This window comes from Helicoverpa zea, chromosome 30, assembly GCF_022581195.2.
Source record: "Helicoverpa zea isolate HzStark_Cry1AcR chromosome 30, ilHelZeax1.1, whole genome shotgun sequence".
NCBI lineage: Eukaryota > Metazoa > Arthropoda > Insecta > Lepidoptera > Noctuidae > Helicoverpa > Helicoverpa zea.
The window spans coordinates 2155553-2176670 of record NC_061481.1 but is presented as its reverse complement, the minus strand read 5'-3'; the positions used below and the strand labels follow the sequence as shown (position 1 = coordinate 2176670).

Genomic DNA, 21118 nt, shown 5'->3' with positions numbered 1-21118 from the left:
CCAAAAACAAAGCTTGGATCCAGTCACAAATAGTTTTAATCCGATAGGAACCGTTTACAGGTAAATGTGAATAATATCTGTGTATAATAATATAGTGTATTAAGATATTGCCGTTCAACTGTGTTCCTTGTTTTAATGTGGTTTCATCGTATTTTTGTTCTCCATGAGTTGATGGATTTAAGTATGGGGTTAAAATTATAGATTTATTATATTTATTTAGTTTCAGGTGGTGAGAGAAATTGAAAAGACGTGTAAAAACATGCTGCGCCCAGCCCACCCCAAATTGAATTGGTGCAGGAGGATGATGATAATGTTTGGTACATCATATGAGGACTAATATTAAAATATTTGTTTACTATCTTTGTTTTAATTTACATAATTTATTATGTTCAATGTTAGCCTACTTCTTACCTCCAGAGGGTATCCCCTATCACCTAGGAGATAGGCTCCTCCATATTCACCATTTTTGAATCATTGGTATCTACTGCAGTTTTGGTATTTAAGGCCTATTCAAACCTGAGCGATATTCGCTGCCGCTGTGGGTAGAGGTAGATACCGCGCGGGTTTCGCTCAGGTATTTAGTATCAAGTATAGTTACCGGCACGGATATTGAGCTCTCGGCGGAAGTGTGGGGATCGCTTTGCGCACTGTACACATAAGGCAATAAACCAATAAATGGCTTCTGCGCAGGTGAAGGTCAGGGCTCAATATCCGTGCCGATAACTATACCGCGGCTAGAGCGACGTAAGCGATATTCACTGCCGCTGTGGGTAGAAGTACATACCGCGCGGCAGCAGCGGCATACATCCCGAACATCAACAGTAATATTATCGCATACCCACTGGGTTTTCTCTGTCGCAGGTGGTAGCGAATACCGCTTAGGTCTGAACAGTCATATTACCGCATACCCACAGGGTTTTCTCTGCCGTAGACGGTAGCGAATACCGCTTAGGTCTGAATAGGCCTATAGTTGTCCCGGCCACCGCGAAACTACATCAGTGATTATCAGATTTGCATCTGTTATGGTCTGTGTATTTATGGACATGCAGGACTATTTTTGAATAATTCAGTGACATCACGACCTAGCAAGTGCATTCATAGCAAGTGATAATCTATAATCTTATAAAAAAGTCATGATCATCGTACTTATTTCTCAGTCATCTGCTCTTTCACGTAAGATAGGTACGTGGTCTTCTAATGATTATTATTTTACATATCCACAACCTCCACAGCTTCTAAACTTTCTAAAACTTTACGTTTCATTTCACTATCCATCGCCAGAAACGGTTCAAAATATGTTTGTATTCTGTCATGATAATGATAGGGGTTGTTTAAGCAGGCATCAATCGGGCCCCCAAGTTTAAGTGAAATTTTGAGGTTAAAATTGACACCTAGGCTTTGGTGAAATTGAAATTCTTATTAAGTGTTCCGTAAATGCTCCCTAAATTTAGGTATTCGTTGGTGAAAACGGGCATAAGTCACTGAGGACGGACATGACGAAACTATAAAGATTCCTTACAAAGGAACCCTAAAAAGAACGCTACCAACTTTCCGCGCGCAACTGTCAAACTTAACCACAGATAACACAGGGTTTATTTTCGCGCCAACATTGCTTCACAAAGGAGGTTTTCCTTAGCTACTAACCTTCTTTCGTGTTACACATGCGTGTTTGCCCTTTATAGGTAATTAGGAATTTCGTAGTTATATTATAGCTGACTTACTACAAGAATTGTTAGGAATGTAGTAAATATCAAAAGAAATAAAGAATTACAGTTTCAAGGCGCGAGTTTTTGTGGATTTTGAGATTAGAAACTTATTGGTTTTGATGACTTTATTTTATAGAGGTTACCTACAAAGCAGTTTCAAGCTATATTGGTTTTAATGTCTTTATTGACAAAGCCTTTGTAATTTAAGGATTTAGCGATAACCTTTACAGTGTTAGGTACGTAGTTAAACAACTACAACATGAAAACAACTATAGATGTGGTTTAAAAACTACTTTTTTGTTCACATCGGACTCGGATGAAATTGCTAGCAGAACTTTTACAATACATAAGTAGGTCCTAATATGCGGTTAAGCGGTGTTTCTTATTTACTGGACAATTATTTTGGTTGCCCTAAATTAAACGTCAATGTAGGGCTTGTAAATACATGGTTATTGAAGAGTCATAATATTCTGACAGCTCATTAAAATTATGTCAAGTTATTGGTGTCAATTAAGACCCTTACCGGTCAATTTCAGCCATAACTTTACCTAACACAGTTTCGTAAACGATATTTTAATTAAGTACATTCCCTACTTTATACTTTGCCAGTTGATAACCTGGTGTAAAACGCCTGGTAACGCGGGAATTTCTTTTATTTTTCTAAAGAGTGTCTATGAAGTTTCTTACCGTATCTTCTCCATGAGACCCACTCTTTGGAACTCAGCAACTACCTTGACGTTTCGAAAGAGGTCTTATAGGCCTACTTGAAATAAAACATTTTGACTTTTGACAATAGCTTTTTTTTTTTCAAAAAAAAAAATCCTTCGAAAAGGAGTTTTCATATCTCTAAAACAGAAACGGCACTACCAACCTAACGAAACTCGAGTAAAACGCCACAAACTAGCTAGTTGATAAGCAGTAGCTTTGGCCAAAACTTCCGGCTGTATCGATTCGAATGAGATTACTATCGCACGCAAGCTCATGGACTCAAAGGTCAGAGTTTTCTTATCCTACTACTTGATATTATAAACGCGAAAGTTTAGGTATATATGTAAAAACGTGTGAATGGATGTTCGGTCCCCTTTTATAGAAAAACTAACTTCCGCTCGCGGCTTCGCCCGCGTAGAGTTCGGTTACATCGCGTTTCCAAGAGAATTCTCCAAAAGTCCGGGTTTAAAACTATCCTATGTTCTTTCTCAAGGTCTACTCTATCTCTGTAAGTACCAAATTTTATTAAAATCAGTTCAGTGGTTTATACGTGAAAGCGTAACAGACAGAGTTACTCTCGCATTTATAATGTTAGTAGGGACTAGGGATTAATACGTAGGCATATATTTATCTAAATGAATAATACAAACTACACTTACAAACATGAAATTACTTTTACTATTGAGTAGGTAATCAACAAAAGGGACAATTTTTCTTTATGCGCGGAAAGTAGTTTCCTCCGTGAAATCGCAGAAAAACGACGAGCCATTTAATAAGCCCAGGGGCCCGATTCTTCTAAGTTAATAATGTCAAAATCGAATAGAAATTGAATCGCAATATGATCGAAATAGCAGTTTTAACCATATCGGGCATTCTGCTACTAATATAAGACCAATCTTATTCCAACGACATTCAATTGGTTTGCGATTGATCTGCTATTTTGATGATTTTGGTCTATACGGTAGTTTGCTCTACAATCATATTGCAATCGAAAGTAATTTGCAGACAATGTGATTCATTATTGAATGACAGAAAAGGATAAAATCGTTTATTTAAAAGAAAAAATAGCGGAATGCCACATACGCTTCAATCGTAATTGAGACGGGATTGGATCTCAGTCGAACGTGAATCGTATGTCGCTTAAGTAAAATTAGGAGAATCGGGCCCCAGTTCCTTCATACAAGAAACGAATCGTTTTAATTATGTGGATGACCGTTTTTGGTCAGGGTGGCCTAGAGGGCAAAGAACCAACCTCTCGAGTATGAGGGCGCGGTTTCGATTCCAGGTCAGGCAAGTATCAATGCAAGTTTTCTAAGTTTGTATGTATTTTTAAAGTATATCTTGGACACCAATGACTGTGTTTCGAATGGCATGTTAAACTGTAGCCGGCTGTCATTGAACATCCTTGGCAGTCGTTACGGGTAGTCAGAAGCCAGTAAGTCTGACACCAGTCTAGCTAAAGGGTATTGGATTGCCTGGGTAACTGGGTTGATTAGGTCAGATAAGGCAGTCGCTCCTTGTAAAGCGCTGGTACTCAGCTGCATCCGGTTAGACTGGAAGCCGACTCCAACATAGTTGGGAAAAAGGCTCGGGAGATGATGACTATCCTTCTACTGTTTCTTCTACATACGCATACCTACATATATAACCATGCCATAATATTAGGGTTCCTTATTCACTACGGAACCTTGAGAACACCTAAATACCTATAATTAAAGACGAAAGCATACTTAATTGATTTTTAATCGTATTTTAGCATGAAAACGTCAAATTAGAAGTTTGTAAAAACACGGACGAAGGAAAGATGAGCGGAAATGCCATAAGGCAGGTAGGTCAGGCACCTTCTTGTAGGTCAAATACCTTTTTTTTAACAAACGTCAAAAATCATCAAATGACTCCACCCGCTGTGGGTTAGCAGCGGTGAGGGAGTGTCAGACTCTTACTGACTTTAGACTAACCGTCGTGTTCCGACGTAGGCCTTTTATGTACCAGGGCCGCGGTAACTCGCGCGAACAATCCCGCAGTACCTAGGTCAAATACCTACGGTGGGCATGACCAAAACGATCAGTTACTTGTGAACTAACGAGGCGTTCGGGTTATTTGTCATATCTGTCAAAGATTTTTGGTTTTATAAAAAAAAATGGCGAGTTCCAAAGAGATAGCCACTAACGTACCTCGTCCCCCTCGCACCCGCATGTTGTCGCGCTACTTTCTTAAGCTGCGTCTACGCTAGGAGAGCCGAGCACGAGCGGAGCACGAGCCGAACACAATTCGTCTAGTGTGGACCAACTTACAAGCCTCTAACGAGCGCGCTGCGGGCATTTCGTGTGTGCACGGCTGCGTTCCGCCTGTTGTCGGTTTTGACGAACACAGAGGGATATGCTAACAGTGATCGTTGAAGGTTCGTTGTACGTCCCCACTTGACGCCGCGAACGACAAGCCGAGAATGGCTCCGTGCTTCGCTCGTGTTCGGTTCGTCTAGACCCGCCTTTTTAGAAGATTTTGCGTTATGACATCTCCGCTAGTCATTTTGTTCTCCATGTTACAAAATTAATTGTAACGCTAAAGTTATATTAAAAGTATATTATGATTGGCAACTTTGATAAGAATGTAGAATAACGTTTGATCGACTTTAAAAAATGTAGAAAACTAGGTGATGATGACCTAAGTTAAATAAGCATACAAAAATACCTAGAACTTTTTTCATAGTCTTCCCCCAACTATGTTGGGGTCGGCTTCCAGTCTAACCGTATGCAGCTGAGTACTAGTGTGCCACAAGGAGCGACTGCCTATCTGACCTCCTCAACCCAGCTACCCGGACAACCCAATAACTGATTATTTAATGACTTTCTGGCTATTTTCTTTTACAACGTTTTTACGAAATAAAACACACCTTTATAAATAAAATAATATTGAGTATATTTACAATTTAAAATTAATGAAACTAATCTTAATTATAATGCTTTATATACATTAATTTAACATAATATAACTTAGGGCTATTAGCAGTACGAAGAAACTACTGGTGTTCACTGATGCTGAAGCCGTCACTGAAAAAAGAAGAAAAAACACATTTCATTAGATTTTTTTAACGGCAAGATTCTGTCAAAATTGTCACAGCACATTTGTTCGGGAATAAAATCGAGTTCGCCCGCAATGTGTAACTGTTTGCTAGAGCGAATACACCAGTACCTCTGTAAATCTCGCTTTTATGTAAAAATAATATCTCAGCATTATGCTGATCAAAGCAGTAGCGTTTGGGCTTTAATTTATAAGGTAGAAACCTTTTGGTATAAATTTAGAACTCAGTTTTCATTAATTAAATGAATAATATAGTCAAACATTAAGTAAGTACTATTTATTTGTCTAAATAGGAGAAAGGAAGAATACGCTCAGTAACTCAGTAGCGTGGCGCTAAGTGAGAACTCAGCATTACGCTGAGCAATAACGCAGCATGATGCCAAGCGATAACGCGGCATTATGCTAAGCAATAAGAAACTTTATGCTGTGGTATGTTTAATTTTTTTTGGTAATTATATTTATTGATTTTCTTCTTCATTAATGCCTATATTAATAAAAATATATATACTCACAGCAAGTATGCAACTCCTCAGAGTAAGGATAGTCAAATGAACACTGACAGATGCTGTTTCTGCACTGCACCCGATCTGACATATCGTTCAAGTAGCACTCGCTGCTGCGAGAACAGCTGCTGAAAAGTCCTGAAAATATATAAGAGGAATACTTAGTCAGTTGATGGAGAATATCTTTGGAAAAACTCTTTTTTTTTAATACGATGCGAAGGAATGAGAATCCTGTTGTGAGTAAGGTGATGGGCATGAACATGGACGGGTATAGGGGAAGAGGACGACCGAAGAAACGATGGATGGATTGTGTGAAAGTCGATATGGTTAGAAAAAATGTTACTTGTGAGATGACGGCAGATAGAAAAGTATGGAAGGAGAAAACATAAAAACATATAAAATTAAATTAAGATAATTGCAGGAGGATGATGATAACAAGTTTCTTTGAACGCGTTAATGTCAGCAAATACAGGTCCGATTTCAAAAATTATATCAGCGTTAGATAGCTCATTTATCAAGGAAGGTTTGAGTCTCTAAAATAAAATAAAAAATAGTGCAAAGCAAATTCTTAACACGTTGAAAACCGAGTTCTTAGTATTTGTAGTAAGGTTTATTTTTGCATGTGCACTGCTTTTGTCACTAAGAATGCTCGAAGGCGCTCGGTGTGAAATAATAAGAGGAACTGACCGTACGATCGCGTACTTTTTCTCGGTCTTGCAGACGTTTGGCTCCGATTGTATGCTCTTTAACGCTCACGCAGCCGATCGGCTCCGGTCTGTGTGGAAAGAAAAATGCTCGCCGATGCTCTCCGAGCCGGTCTGTTTGAACGAGCTTTTGTCACCCTCCTTTTTCAGACACAGTTGGGTAAAGAACTCAAACTCACCAGTCTGAGGCCAGCACCGTCCGTCTCTCAAGTGGTATCCGCTGTCACATTGACAGGTCTCTTCCACACAACTGCTGGAGTTACCCAGCAGAGCGGTGCACTGGGCTGATACTGAACAACTGGATGACGTTCCTTGGAGCACTGGAAGATAGAAATGAGGATATAGAAATCTATACTAATATTATAAAGCTGAAGAGTTTGTTTGAAGAAAGGAAGGAAGTACTGATCCGATTTCAAAATTGTTTCAGTGTTAGATAGTCCATTTGTCGAGGAAGGTTAATATGCTATTTTTTATTCGCGTTCGTGTAGAGGTTCCTACAGGATGCGGGTGAAACCGCTGGCAGAAGCTAGTATTCTTTAATTTAAGAGCCTAGTTCTTGTCGGTGCAGCTTCATCCATTTACGCCTATCGAGTGCCAATTCCCGAACTTTCTTATACGTCATAGCCTTCACTATTTAATTGTTGTAAAAATGTACAGTATACTGATCTGATTTGATTCTTTCACTGTTGGAAAGCTACGTTCTTTTCAAATAACATAGGCTATATTTTATTCCGTTACATTCAGTAATTCCACGTAATTCCTCTGCAAACATCCAGTTACCCTTATAAAACAAAATCTAACTTACCAGGCCAACACTCATCATTGTACTGTAAGAAGTTGAGTCCACATTGACATGTCCAGGAGTCGGTGTAACACACTGTGTGCTCTATGGTACAGTCTGAGTCTCTGGCGCAGGTTCCTCCGATGGCTGGAAAGGAAACCAAAAAGTATTAAATATAGTCTGAGTACCCTAAGGTGGCGACCCGATGGTTGGCAATTTTTTTTTTTTGTAAAAATCTTCTAGTCAAAATTTTCAGTAGGTCTGATACCGGTTCCGTTTTGCAAAGTACGTAAAGTATCTATGTGGGTCCCGGTTTTTATTTAAAATCGAATGGAATATGACAATGCGCAAACAAGTTTTTTTTTTACTAAGAATCAAATTAAGAACCCCCTTCTGCGCGAATACTCGCGTGAGTTACCGCGGCGCTGGTACAAAAAGGGCTTAAGAAGGAACATGGTGGGCTTTAGTCAGTAAGAGTCTGACACTCCCTCACGCTGCACCCACAGCGGGAGCCGTCATTTGATGAGTTCCCATAAAAAAATAACCTCCTAGTTTTTCGGAAGTCGGTCAGAAGAAATCCACATTACATTAAGATCTAAGTATGCTATTACTTACTAGGAGCACAGACGCCATCAAGAGCTTGATACCCAGCATCACAGGAGCACTTTCCTCCTGAACATATGGTGTTAGGAGTTCCCGTGCACTCCTGAGTAGCTTGGCATTCCTGGTCCAGTTCTGAAAGTAGATTAAAGTGATGTTATAGAGGTGAAAGTGTGTATGTTTGATACTTCTTTGTAAGGAAATGATTGATAGGATTTTCATGAAACTTGGGAGTAATATAAGGGTGCAAGAAATAGTTCCCTAAAAAATATTTTTCACTTGTAATTGCTACTTATTAACTTACATTATATAAAAATATACTGTAGCAGTAGGGGATGTTCTGATGATTGATAGTTTAGTTTTATTACGATCAATTGATTTATATTTGTCTATTCATTTACTTCTATTGTACCATTTGTTTGCACCATAACAGCTTCGAATCTATTGAACGATTTAAACAATTCTTTTACCTTAGGGCAAATGTTCCCCTGGGGCGCGTGTAAAAGCGCGGAACACAGCCATTCTTATATTATTTCTTTTACTTTTATTTAACTTAATGTTACCCGATTAAATATTGTTAACTTACCAAGCCCACTAGTAAGACACAAGCCGTCAATATTGGTGAGTCCTTCAGGGCAGGTGCACACTCCCTGGCCCTCTTCATTCGGTACACACTCGATCTCCAACACGCCAGCTAGACAATCACTGTTTATTTCGCAAAATTCTCCGACACCTGAAATAAATGATATACGAATTAGATCGGTTCCAAATATGACATAAATATGATTGCGTTAATATATGAAGTTGTGGTGGCCTAGTGGGTAAAGAGCCAACCTCTCAAGTATGAGTGTGTTCGTTCGGTCCCAGTTCGGGCAACTTTTGCAACTTTTCTAAGTTTCTATGTACTTTCTAAAGTATATCTTGGACACCAATGACTGTGTTTCGCAGGTCAGGGTTACCTATGGAATTTTGCGGAGTTTGTATGTATTTCCTAAGTATATCTTGGACACCAATGACTGTGCTTCGTAACCGTAGGTCCCGGATGTCATTGAACATCCTTGGCAGTCGTTACGGGTAGTCAGAAGCCAGTAAGTCTGACAACCAGTCAATGGTTATTAGGTTGCCCGGGTTACAGGGTTGAGGAGGTCAGATGGGCAGTCGCTCATTGTAAACTGGTTAGACTGGAAGCCGACCCCAACATAGTTGGGAAAAGGCTGAATGATGGAAATAATGTACTTACCAGCGAACAGCCGGCACATAGATCTCGACTCATCCCAGACAGCATGCTCAGTGATACACTCGCAGGTCCTGAAACCCCAGGGGTCTTGTGGGGGTCCACAGCGGGATGCCGCTCCGAAGGTGTGACACATCTCGTCGGTTACACACGCGTCTGTGAGGCGGCGGGTAGCTGAAATAAAGGGGATTGATTAAATAAGAAGTAGAATTATAGGCATAGTTTTCAGTTAGGTTAAATATATAAATAAATAAATAAAATAAATAATAAATAAATAATGCCAGGACACCTTTTCACACACGGTCGGTTAGCCCCATGGTAAGTTATTAATTAACTTGTGTTATGGGTGCTAACACAACTGATAAACTACATGTAGCTACATATATATGTCGGAGACGGTCAATAGTACGGACACTTAACGAGACGCAAGCGCGCCATCTGGTGGCGCTTTTAGTGAAACAACATTTTGGCGCGCTTGGCAGAGTCGTGGTGGTCAGCGTAGCGTCGACGGAGCTCAGTGTTCGTTGAGTCGTCGTGTTGCACACATCTCGAAACTGCCCAACGTCACGTCTAGTGTACCTAGTGTTATTGCCTAGTGTTGTAGTACCGTTGTAGATCCATATTGGAAAGTGTGTAAAGTGTCTTTTGAAATTAAAGTGTAAAGGTTCTTCTAACCTAACAGACAGACATGTGTTGCTGGGGAGTTTGTTCCGCCACTTCTTCTCCCCAGCCAAAACACATAGGAAGTGGCGAAGGGCGGGCGTTTTGGGGGCTGTCTTTTGTTCTGACTAATTTGAATAAACGTTTTTGAGTTTTGAGATCTTTTTGAGTTATCTCTTTGTGCGATTACCCTAGCTGATGTCGGACAATAGCGCCATCCTGATGTTTCGTCGCCTCCGACATCAGAAGTGGGATGCAATCCGAATGCCCACATGTGTTAAGGATTGCCATGCCATTGTTCAAAAAGTGAAAAAGTGATGTGCTCGTTTGGAGTGATGTGTGGCGGTCGATGGTGGATTAGTTTCGAGAGAATTCGCCACGTGAAGACTTTATACCCCTAAGGAACTAAAACGAACTAAAATCTATATTTATATAATATACCTTCGAATGGTACAAAGGTTTGTATTTAGTCAAAGTAAAGTAAAAATCTGAAAACGGCAAAGTGTGAATCACTTTCGAAAATAACGAATGTGTAACTTTGATCCACGAACATAATAAATGATAACATCATGTCAGTCAGTTGGTAAATCTAGTCCATTTAGTTAATCTAGTTCATTTCTTTGTAAGAAGCATAGTGCATATTTAAAAATCTAAAAGATAGTATAAATGAACCATTTCCTTAACTAACTTAATCATAAGAAAAAAATAAAATAAACAACCTTACAAAAATAAATGAAATCCCACCCAAAACAAAAATGTGAAAGACTGCCAAGTTCGATAATATGGGAATGCTTCGCCTATAAAAGAAGTGAGATCTGAATAAGTACCAAGTTCCATACACATACCTCAGTTAAAAATAGTTACTTTTTAATGATGTTACTTGGCAAGTTTTAATAGAAAATTAAATACTTGATTCATTGCGTTTAGTAGGTTTATAACAAGGTATGTGAAAACTTGCCAGGTAACATCATTAAAAAGTAACTATTTTTAACTGAGGTATGTGTATGGAACTTGGTACTTATTCAGATCTCACTTCTTTTATAGGCGAAGCATTCCCATATTATCGAACTTGGCAGTCTTTCACATTTTTGTTTTGGGTGGGATATTGAAGTTACGCTAGAAAATTAACCGATTTATCTTCTCATTTTCATGTTTCAACAATGACGGTGATTATTGTGCAATATGGCTACAAAATGGAGCATCCCAGCTGAAATCGGAGCCTGACGTGCGAACGTGAGGTCGGAGTGTTGGTGCTCCTGCATCTCCGTAGTCTGTGAACGTGAAGCCTTGCTGAACTGCGCGCCATAGCGATGTGCGCATCGTCATGCGCGTTGAGGCGTTGAGTGGAAACCCGGTGAGACCGATCCATTTTTGCTTTATGTTGAGGTTATTTGTCTTACGACATTTATAAACCTGAGAGGCAGTTTCAGTCTCGTTGATTGCGCTCCCACTGCGCTTACTAATTAGTGGAATCGTAGATAATCAGAATCAGAAACCGTGAACCTAGGTTTTATCCCAGAGTTGTAAAATTATTGGTTACCTGATCTTATCAATATCCTAAAGTTAGAATAATTCAGTTTCTGCGGCATTGATTGATTTAATTGTGCGTCAGACTAAATTAGATCCTAAGTTTAAAGGTGCGTTTAAGATTATTGATGTGTTAGACGGAGATAGACGCCTACTAAAGGCACTTGACTCTAAACAAACATGAAAAACACCCCCATGATTGTGTAGGAAAGATAACCGATCACCAAGTACCCAAGAATTAGAGTCATAGTTGATGACGGTGGTAGTGAAACCGATTTCGATTAAGAATGGCATGTGTACTCATACTCGAACCTCAGGACCGCATCTCATGAGTAACATGGGACGATGGGTCAGAACTAGAAACCGCATCTCATGAGTAACTTGGGACGATGGGTTGTGACTATGGACCGCATCTCATGTGGTGTAACATGGGACGATGGGTCAGAACTAGAGACCGCACCTCATGTGGTGTAACATGTGGCGATGGGTCAGAGAAATCGTTGGTGCGATTTCTAATCTGTGTTGGTGCACAGGTTGGACGAGTTGAGTATGCATTGCCCTTAAAAACCAGCTCAGATTTGTGATGATGATTTTGCTTTGTTTAACTTGTTGATCGGGCCTCTTTCTAATGTTGTAAAAAACCCTGACAACAGGGAATTGATTATTGATGATAACCGTAGTTATAATGGTCATGTTTACCAGTTGAAAGTCTGACTAGCAATTGGATCTTTCTTTGATTTCGCGCTTAGCAACTAACGTATCTAGTTTCTTCATTTAAATGGTGATTGCTATTCTTAAATCGAGATAGTCTATTACTGACACATACGTTGTCAATATTTAATCGGTTGCCTAAGCACTTTCTATTTCTGGTTAAGGGAAGCCTCTGGTTAAGAGAAGCCTCTGTTTAGAGAAGCCCCTGGTTTAAGGGAAGCCCCTGTTTAAGGGAAGCCTCTGGCAAAGAGAAGTCCCTAGTGAAGGGAACCCTAGTTAAGGAAACCTGGTTGAGGGAACCCCCTATTTATGAAATGTCCTTGGTTAAGGGAGCATCCTAGTCTTAACAAATGTTTTAACAAAGTTTCACAATAGCTGAGCTTGATGATATGATCAGGAGTGGCCGAGGCAAACGTACTGTGCTGTGTTTGTGTTGTTGCAGATTAAACCCACGAGGACGTGGTCTACGCAGGATGGCCGTGTCGGAGACGGTCAATAGTACGGACACTTAACGAGACGCAAGCGCGCCATCTGGTGGCGCTTTTAGTGAAACAACATTTTGGCGCGTTTGGCAGAGTCGTGGTGGTCAGCGTAGCGTCGACGGAGCTCAGTGTTCGTTGAGTCGTCGTGTTGCACACATCTCGAAACTGCCCAACGTCACGTCTAGTGTACCTAGTGTTATTGCCTAGTGTTGTAGTACCGTTGTAGATCCATATTGGAAAGTGTGTAAAGTGTCTTTTGAAATTAAAGTGTAAAGGTTCTTCTAACCTAACAGACAGACATGTGTTGCTGGGGAGTTTGTTCCGCCACTTCTTCTCCCCATCCAAAACACATAGGAAGTGGTGAAGGGCGGGCGTTTTGGGGGCTGTCTTTTGTTCTGACTAATTTGAATAAACGTTTTTGAGTTTTGAGATCTTTTTGAGTTATCTCTTTGTGCGATTACCCTAGCTGATGTCGGGCAATAGTGCCATCCTTGATGTGTCACCCCTCCGACATATACATATTTATAAATACATATTGTAACACCCAGACCACGGCCAACAAGCATGCTCATCACACAAATGTCGATCGAACCCGGGACCTCAGGTTCGGCTGTCCGGCATGGTGACCATTGCGCCATCGAGGTCGTATAAGACATGCTTTGATACCAGACTCAAAACTAGGTACTAGAAATGTGACAAAACTGTTGAACCAATTTCAATGTTTGTTTAAATTCTTGAAAAGATCACAAAAGACATACAATAGACTTCTTTTTACCCGGTTATGAAAGAGACATTTTACACACAACTAAGCCTAGGCCCAAGGTTGAGACTCAAAAAGGATATATACCACTTTCACAACAGCCAGCTGTTTCTAATATTATAAAGATCAAAAAAATATGTTTCTGTGTTTGTACCCTAACGGAATATCTGTCTATAGGGTATATTTTATCCCGATACGGTAAGAAGTTCTCCTGGAACGTGCGTGATTTTATGCCGATACCGGCAGTAGTTCCCACAGGACAACTAGTATATTCAATAGTTTAAAATCTCACCTTTCACACAATCCCTCATATTCTCACTGAAGTACACATTGGCGGGGCAGGTACATATGCCGTTGATGACTTCTGCTAGGAAACCAACGCAGGTAGCGTCCGTTGCTGGTGAACCAAGTTCTGTACAGAAGAAAAAACACTATTAGACACTGTTCCTGGGAAAACCTGCAAGTTATTGTTGTATGCGTAAGTAGTAGTTGAGTCACACGAACATACTGCTTGTATTAAACACTGGGGAGTTTGTAGCGCCACTTCTTCTTAACAGCGAAAACACATAGGAAGTGGTGAAGGGTGGATGTTTTTGGGAGCTGTCTTTTATAAACTTGACCTTCAAATAAATAAATAAATAATGTCGGGACACCTTTTTCAGACACGGTCGGTTAGCCCCATGGTAAGTTATTTATTAACTTGTGTTATGGGTGCTAACACAACTGATAAACTACATATAGCTACATATATACATATTTATAAATACATATCATAACACCCAGACCACGGCCAACAAGCATGCTCATCACACAAATGTCGACCGAACCGGGAATCGAACCCGGGACCTCAGGTTCGGCGGTCCGGCATGATGACCATTGCGCCATTGAGGTCGTCAAACAAAACAAAACCTTCAAAAAGTACTGATTTTCAGCCTACTTTTAATAAATTACTTTTTTATAAGTATAGCTCGCGCCTGGCCTGTCAAATAACTTTGCTTCTTTCAGGTTAGCTGTTTGATGCCACACGCAGCCAAAAATAATATAATTAGGGGCATTTACTCAATCAAAACGGCAGTTTTTGGTTCCAACACAGTTGGTATAAGGCTTATTATATATAGGTACATGATCTGTTATATCCTCTATTACACACAACTTTTATAGATGGATACAGTACCTAAATTTTAGAGAAGAAGACGACCCAGTATTGAGAACCTATTCTTAGAGCAAACCTTAAGAGCAGTAAGAGAGAAATTATTAATGGTCAGACAATAAAACAACGCAATTCTAAAGAAGATAAAAAAACAACAAACATGTAAAATGAGTAGAAAAAATAAGAAATCTTACCAGCCAAACACACACTGCCATCGGAACTAGCGTAATACCCGCTAGGACATACACAGATGCCTAGTGAGGAACACTGGAAGGGCGACGGACAAGGGCTGGTGGCTCCACAGATAGTACCATGCGATCTGATGCCGGATCTAGTTGTTATGTTGCGGGGTACTATGTCTGCGAGGACGTCGGCTGGAAGAAAAAGAATGTATTATGTGTGTGTGTAGTTCTTGTAAATTTTTTTAGCGTAACATAAACCCAATAAAGAATATGTGAATTTGTGGAATTTATTTCATTGAGTGCCGATTTTTCAATCAGTTAACTTTTATACCTAAGAGGAATACCCTAATATGGCATTTACTAAACAAAAGTCAAAACTTCACACATAATTTAATTCAATTAAAGTTATCTGGCGATTGAAAAAGCGGCCCTAAGTTTCCGCTCGGAAAATTTGAGCTTATTAAACGAGTACGAAACTTGAAGACGCGTGACAGTCTCTCGATACTCAGAAAGCGTCGCGCGTAAATAATCGAGCGAAAAATCCACTAGTTCGAAAGCGCTTTCAAGCTCCTATTGAAAGTGTTAAGCTAAATCACGTGAAAACTTACGGCTTGTCTCCACAATGCATTGGAATGTGTTCTGATTGCAGACGCCATTGTTGAAGCGACAATCTTCATCTATTACACAACCATCTCCAACAGCTGAAAACAAAAGAAATAATATTTCATTTGCCACATACATATCACTACATAGAAAACAAAGTCGCTTTTTCTGTCCCTATGTCCCTTTGTACGCTTAAATCTTCAAAACTACGCAACCGATTTTCATGCGGTTTTTTTAATAGATAGAATGATTAAAGAGGAAGGTTTATATGTATAATAACATCCATTAAATTGTGAGGAAATATTGATATCCCGTGAGACGCCGGGACGGGTCGCTAGTTCTAGATATAAAAGAAGATGCTCGTGGCTATAAGTCGTGGTAGCCTAGTGGGTAAAGAACCAACCTCTCAAGTATGAGTACGTGGTACGATTCCAGTTCAGGTAATGCAATTTTTCTAAGTTTGAATGTACTTTCTAAAATCTAAGTATATCTTGGACACCAATGACTGTGTTTCGGATGGCACGTTAAACTGTAGGTTCCTGCTGTCATTTGAACATCCTTGACAGTCGTTACGGGTAGTCAGCAACCAGTAAGTTTGACAACCATTATTTATTATTTAGAATATCGAGTTGCCTGGGTAACTGGGTTGAATATATCAGATAGGCAGTCGCTCCTTGTGGCACACTGGTACTCAGCTACATCCGGTTAGACTGGAAGCCGACCCCAACATAGTTGGGAAAAACACTGGCAGATGATAAAAGTTTTACAATAAACCTCCTTCGTTTTTTAAAAGGTTAACTTACCAGCGCCGATTCTTCTACATTCTCCTCTCTGCCTTTCGTAATACCCAACGGCGCAGGCACAGGTATTTTCTCTACAGGCCATGTTGTAAGGGTCCCTCAAGGTTCCAAGGCAGTCTTCATCTCTTGTACAACTGCCTCCGAAGTCCACAGATCTCCAGCAACGACCGAGGAAGTAGTGGAACCCAGTTTGGCAGAAACAATTGCCTTCTAGAACTGGAAAGAAATTATATAGGTTTAAAAGCCAATGACAGAAAATGGCGGTTTATTTTCGATTTTTTTTTGTTTTAATGTTAATCTTAAATACTACATCTATCAACTCAGTCTGAACGAAGTTATGGGCTATAAAGCTGCGTCTACGCTAGGAGAGCCGAGCACGAGCGGAGCACGAGCCGAATACAATTCGTCTAGTGTGGACCAACTTACAAGCCTCTAACGAGCGCGCTGCGAGCATTGCGTTCGTGCTCGGCTGCGTTCCGACTGTTGTCGGTTTTTGACGAACACAAAGGGCTTTGCTAACAGTGATCGTTGTAGGTTCGTTGTACCGTACAACGAACAAGTGTGGACGTCACCGCCGCGAACGGCTCCGCTTGTGCTTCGCTCGTGCTCGGTTCGTCTAGCGTAGACCCGCCTTAAAAGTTGCTGATTTCTCATGAAAAAATAATAGCCCGTACAAATCAAACATTGACGTGTGAAATAGTGGTTTCTAATAACCTATCTCAAAGTGATAATTGCTCGTGGGTAAGTTACAGCCGCACGTTTCGATCAATAGTAAGATTAAACAATGATTGGCGCGGTCGCTCCATCAGACCATCTTGTCATGACGAGTTTCTAAAGTATTGGAAGGCGCGTTAAATGTCAGGAGCTTGGCTGTCATTTGAAAATCCTTGACAACCTTTTCCAAGTTTTATTTGCCACTTTAAATATATTTCTTATCAAGATTGTAGGTATATCTTTAGTTAAATGCCTATTGCCTAGCCATAGAAAATTGACAGAAAATTGACTACAGAGACTGAAGTTAATTAAGTTCTCTCAGTACCTGATGCATCTCTGGTGATTTCTGACTCTTCTTCTTGAGAGTCCTCAGTAGATTCCTCATCAGTTTCAACCACCGGTTTCCGACAGTGGAAGTTGGTGAACAGGTTCGAGCATTGAAAGTCTTCGAAGCATGATGACGTGTAGTATGGGGCAGCTGTTGATAAAATGATAATTATAAAACATAAAATGACGTTTCGGATGGCATGAGAGCTCGTTAAGTCAAAGCCAAATTGGGATAGAGGAGGTCACATGGCAGTCATTCCAGAAGAATGCTATGGCGATACCCGTGCCCTCGCCCTCGACCAAAGGTAACTGGAGGCAACACTGGGTGGGTTATTAACCAGTAAGAGTCCGGCACACCCCCTCCATCGATTCTGGGTGGAGGGAAGTCCACAAGGATTTTCCCCTGATAAAAAAAGTGCCTTGCCGGTACTAGGCTTCATACTGAAAAATTGGACGATAATCCCAAAATATTAAGGAAATCATAAGGTTAAGCAACGCTTGGAGCGGTCGGTCCGTGGATGTGACGATCTTGACGCGTTCTTTCGTGTTTCGGATGGCACGATAAATTCGTTGATCTCGCCTGTTATTTGAATATCTTTGGCAGCCGTTGCTGGTAGTCAGAAACCAAAGCCTGACAAGACTGACAACCATTACAAAGTGTATCATATACATACATATTGCCGTATGCCGGGGTAACTATGTTGAGAATGTCAGATAGGCAGTCGCTCCTTGTGGCACACTGGTACTCAGCTACATCCAGATAAAATTCAAGAAAGGTTTAAGGAACCATTCTCCTACAGGCAGTGGAAATTTCGCGATTTGTACTCATATTTCTAATCAATCGGGACTTAAACGGAATAACCAAATCGGTGCAATTTGGCCTAAACGATACGAAAAAAAGATATTGTACCTTTATGCAACTACCGCGTCCAAATCCCAATTTTCTAGAAATAGGCAGATGATGATAAACAGTAAAATTAACTCACCCTCAGCACACTTAGTACCGCTCAGCACCAACTGCTGCCCAGTAGGACAGACACAGCTCCCGTCAGAACAAACAGACCCTTCTGTGTCAGAACAGTCGCTGTCTGCAGTGCATGACCAGACCGCTGACGCTGGGTGGCTGTGGAGGATGCATCCTGGAAAAATGCGAGTGAAAAAGTAATATTAGTGTTTTATGGCTTTAACTAATATGTTATTTTTTACTACCAAAAGGTAGACTGGTAAAAAGGCGTTAAGTTTGTTAAGCATGATAAAACCCTAAACCCGAGGCGCTATGTTTGCCTTTGTATATATGGTTAAGCAAAATATATGAAATAAATAAATAGGTAGGTACGTATATTATATTTTGTATGTTTATTTCAACCTTTCCAGCACCCGGGTAAAATGTAGCATAATAATTAAACATACTCTATCGTACCACAAAAACTTTTAAACGTCTGTTGAACACTTGTAAAACTAATGATGGATTATATCGTTGAAATAAGATCCGTTTTGCAGCCACACTTTTTTACACAAGTGTTCAACGGATATTTAAGTTTTTTTAAGTAAGTCTGGCTGTATTTACACTAAGTCATCCGTGTCCCGGGGTAACTAAGAACTTCCTATTGCTATACCCTGTCATAATATATACCCTGTCACTCGGGAAAGTGAAACTTTCGAAAAGGGATTTTTTCTAGTCGGTTCAGTAGTTTCAGAGCCATTTATAGAATACCTACAAACAACCATACCAAAACTACTGAACTGATTTAAATGAATCACTCAGATAATCTAAACCCTAACATAGAAGGATATAAACTACTTCTTATCCGTTTCTAGAAAGCAGTTCTACCAGAACATCACTAAAATCGCGGGAAACAGCCAGTACTATATAATTTTCTATAAGCTAATACAATAGAAGGTAAAATATAGATAAATAAAACTCACCCAATAATAAAAATAAATATCCCACCCACATTTTTAACTAAAACCTATTTTTACTAAAAACTAATACACTACGTGGTTCGTCCACTGCCAAACTGGCTAAAAACGAAGAGTAAAAAGAATAAATTAACGTATATCGTGAATAATACTATGATAAAGTAAAATTTTTGATGATAGGCCCGTAATTTGTCATAGATATCATAAGAACTAGACAGATAGAGACTTTCGGATGGCACGTTAAACTGCAGGTCCCGGCTATTATTGAACATGCTTGGCAATCGTTACGGGCAGTCAGGAGCCAGTAAGTCTGGCACCAGTGTTACCAAGGGGTATTTTGTTGCCCGGGTAACTGGGTTGAGGAGGTTAGATAGGCAGTCGCTCCATGTGGCACACTGGTACTTAGCTATATCCGGTTAGACTGGAAGCCGACCCCTACATAGTTGGAAAAACGCTCGGTAGCTTATGATCATAATTTATAGACTTTCCTTTGTTTGCTAATCTCTGGCACTCAGCTGCATCCGGTGAGAATAAAAAATGACCCTAATATTTTGAAAAGATGGACCTATTTATGGAGGAAGTTATTTTTTAGCCGGATGCACAGAGTAGTTTCCATGAGACGCGGGCGAGGCCGCCGCTGTTGGAAGCTCGGTTTATACTGATATGATAAAATATAAACGTTTTTTGTTTGGTTGTGGCTCTGTGATTTCGAAATCGGATTGGAAAATTCTCTCACTTCCTACTGACATAGGCTATATTTTAACCCAGTACGGGCAGTAACTCCCATGAACTAGCAAGCGCAGCGTAAGGTGTCCACCAACAAGGTGGACAGACGACCTTATAAAGGTCGCCGGAAGAAGCTGGATGCAGGTCGCCTCTAACAGGTATCTGTGGAGATCTAAGGGGGAGGCCTATGTTCAGCAGTGGGCGTTCTATGGCTGAGATGATGATGATGAAGAGACGATGAAATCGCGGGACCACGACTACTGTTTGATACATGGAGCAACTGCCTTTGCGATCTAGAAATACCTACCTACACTGAAAACATACGACTTAGTTGACTGATTGTCAGACTCTCGAAAATCCTGACTTTCTGACTACAATCTGAAAATTGTCTCTCTGGCGGTGTCTAATATTCACAAATACGTATCTAATAATGTATTTTTCCCTTGACTACAACAACTAAAACCGCGAGAAAAACGTAGTCTTTTTCATTAAACCTAATCCGTTGCTATCTGAACATTGCTAACTCTACAACTATCGTCAATATGCAGGTGTTACAGATTACCAACGCGTTGATTAACGTCCAACTCCGCGCAGCTGGGTGATAAGATTACAACATGTTATCTAGATTACATTGTATTAATGATACACATGTTATAGAGCTAGTTATGTGAATGATTCACCGGTTTTGGTGGTGTTTATTGATCCTTACCTATAGGCTATAGCTAGTGGGTAAAGGACCAACCTCTCAAGTATGAGGGCGCGGGTTCGATCCCAGGTCAGGCAAGTACCAATGCAACTTTTCTAAGTTTGTATGTACTTTCTAAGTATATCTTAGACACCATTGACTGTGTTTCGGATGGTACGTTAAACTGTAGGTCCCGGCTGTCATTGAACATCCTTGGCAGTCGTTACGGGTAGTCAGAAGCCAGTAAGTCTGACGCCAGTCTAACCATGGGATATCGGGTAACTGAGTTGAGGAGGACAGATATAGGCAGTCGCTCCTTGTAAAGCACTGGTACCCAGCTGAGTCCTGTTACACTGGAAGCCGACCCCAACATAGTTGGGAAAAGTATTTACCTCCTATAAAACTGAAAAATATCCGTGTAAAAAGTAAAACTTTAAGAGCACCACTGCAGACTTAACAGTTGGCCCTTTAGGCAATTTTTTACTAACAATCAAAGTTTTCAGTCGGTCTGACACCGGCTAAATAGGTACCTGATTTGTAATCTATGTACTACC

The 21118-nt window shown here is 40.3% G+C and overlaps 1 protein-coding gene across 1 annotated transcript; it reads right to left on the bottom strand.

Moving 5' to 3' along the window:
• Window positions 1-5308: 5308 nt before the first annotated feature.
• Window positions 5309-19303, bottom strand: LOC124644643 (prion-like-(Q/N-rich) domain-bearing protein 25). The gene is made up of 14 exons (XM_047184135.1): window positions 19160-19303; window positions 18220-18372; window positions 17232-17384; window positions 16196-16408; window positions 15398-15490; window positions 14802-14981; window positions 13750-13869; window positions 9324-9491; window positions 8670-8816; window positions 8099-8218; window positions 7508-7630; window positions 6882-7022; window positions 6008-6136; window positions 5309-5464 (listed from the first exon to the last, which is right to left on the bottom strand). Exons 1-14 carry the CDS (start codon window positions 19188-19190, stop codon window positions 5388-5390), a joined length of 1848 nt encoding a protein of 615 aa, XP_047040091.1. The 5' UTR covers window positions 19191-19303; the 3' UTR covers window positions 5309-5387.
• Between the last annotated feature and the right edge of the window lie 1815 nt (window positions 19304-21118).

What these genes read in the sequence shown, in the direction of transcription:
- LOC124644643 (XM_047184135.1), bottom strand. Translation starts at nt 19,190, where the DNA reads ATGTGGGTGGGATATTTATTTTTATTATTGG. An exon ending in ATATTTATTTTTATTATTGG is followed by an intron (nt 18,373 to 19,159) that starts GTGAGTTTTATT and finishes GCATTTTTCCAG; the next exon opens with GATGCATCCTCCACAGCCAC. An exon ending in ATGCATTGTGGAGACAAGCC is followed by an intron (nt 14,982 to 15,397) that starts GTAAGTTTTCAC and finishes TTTTTCTTCCAG; the next exon opens with CCGACGTCCTCGCAGACATA.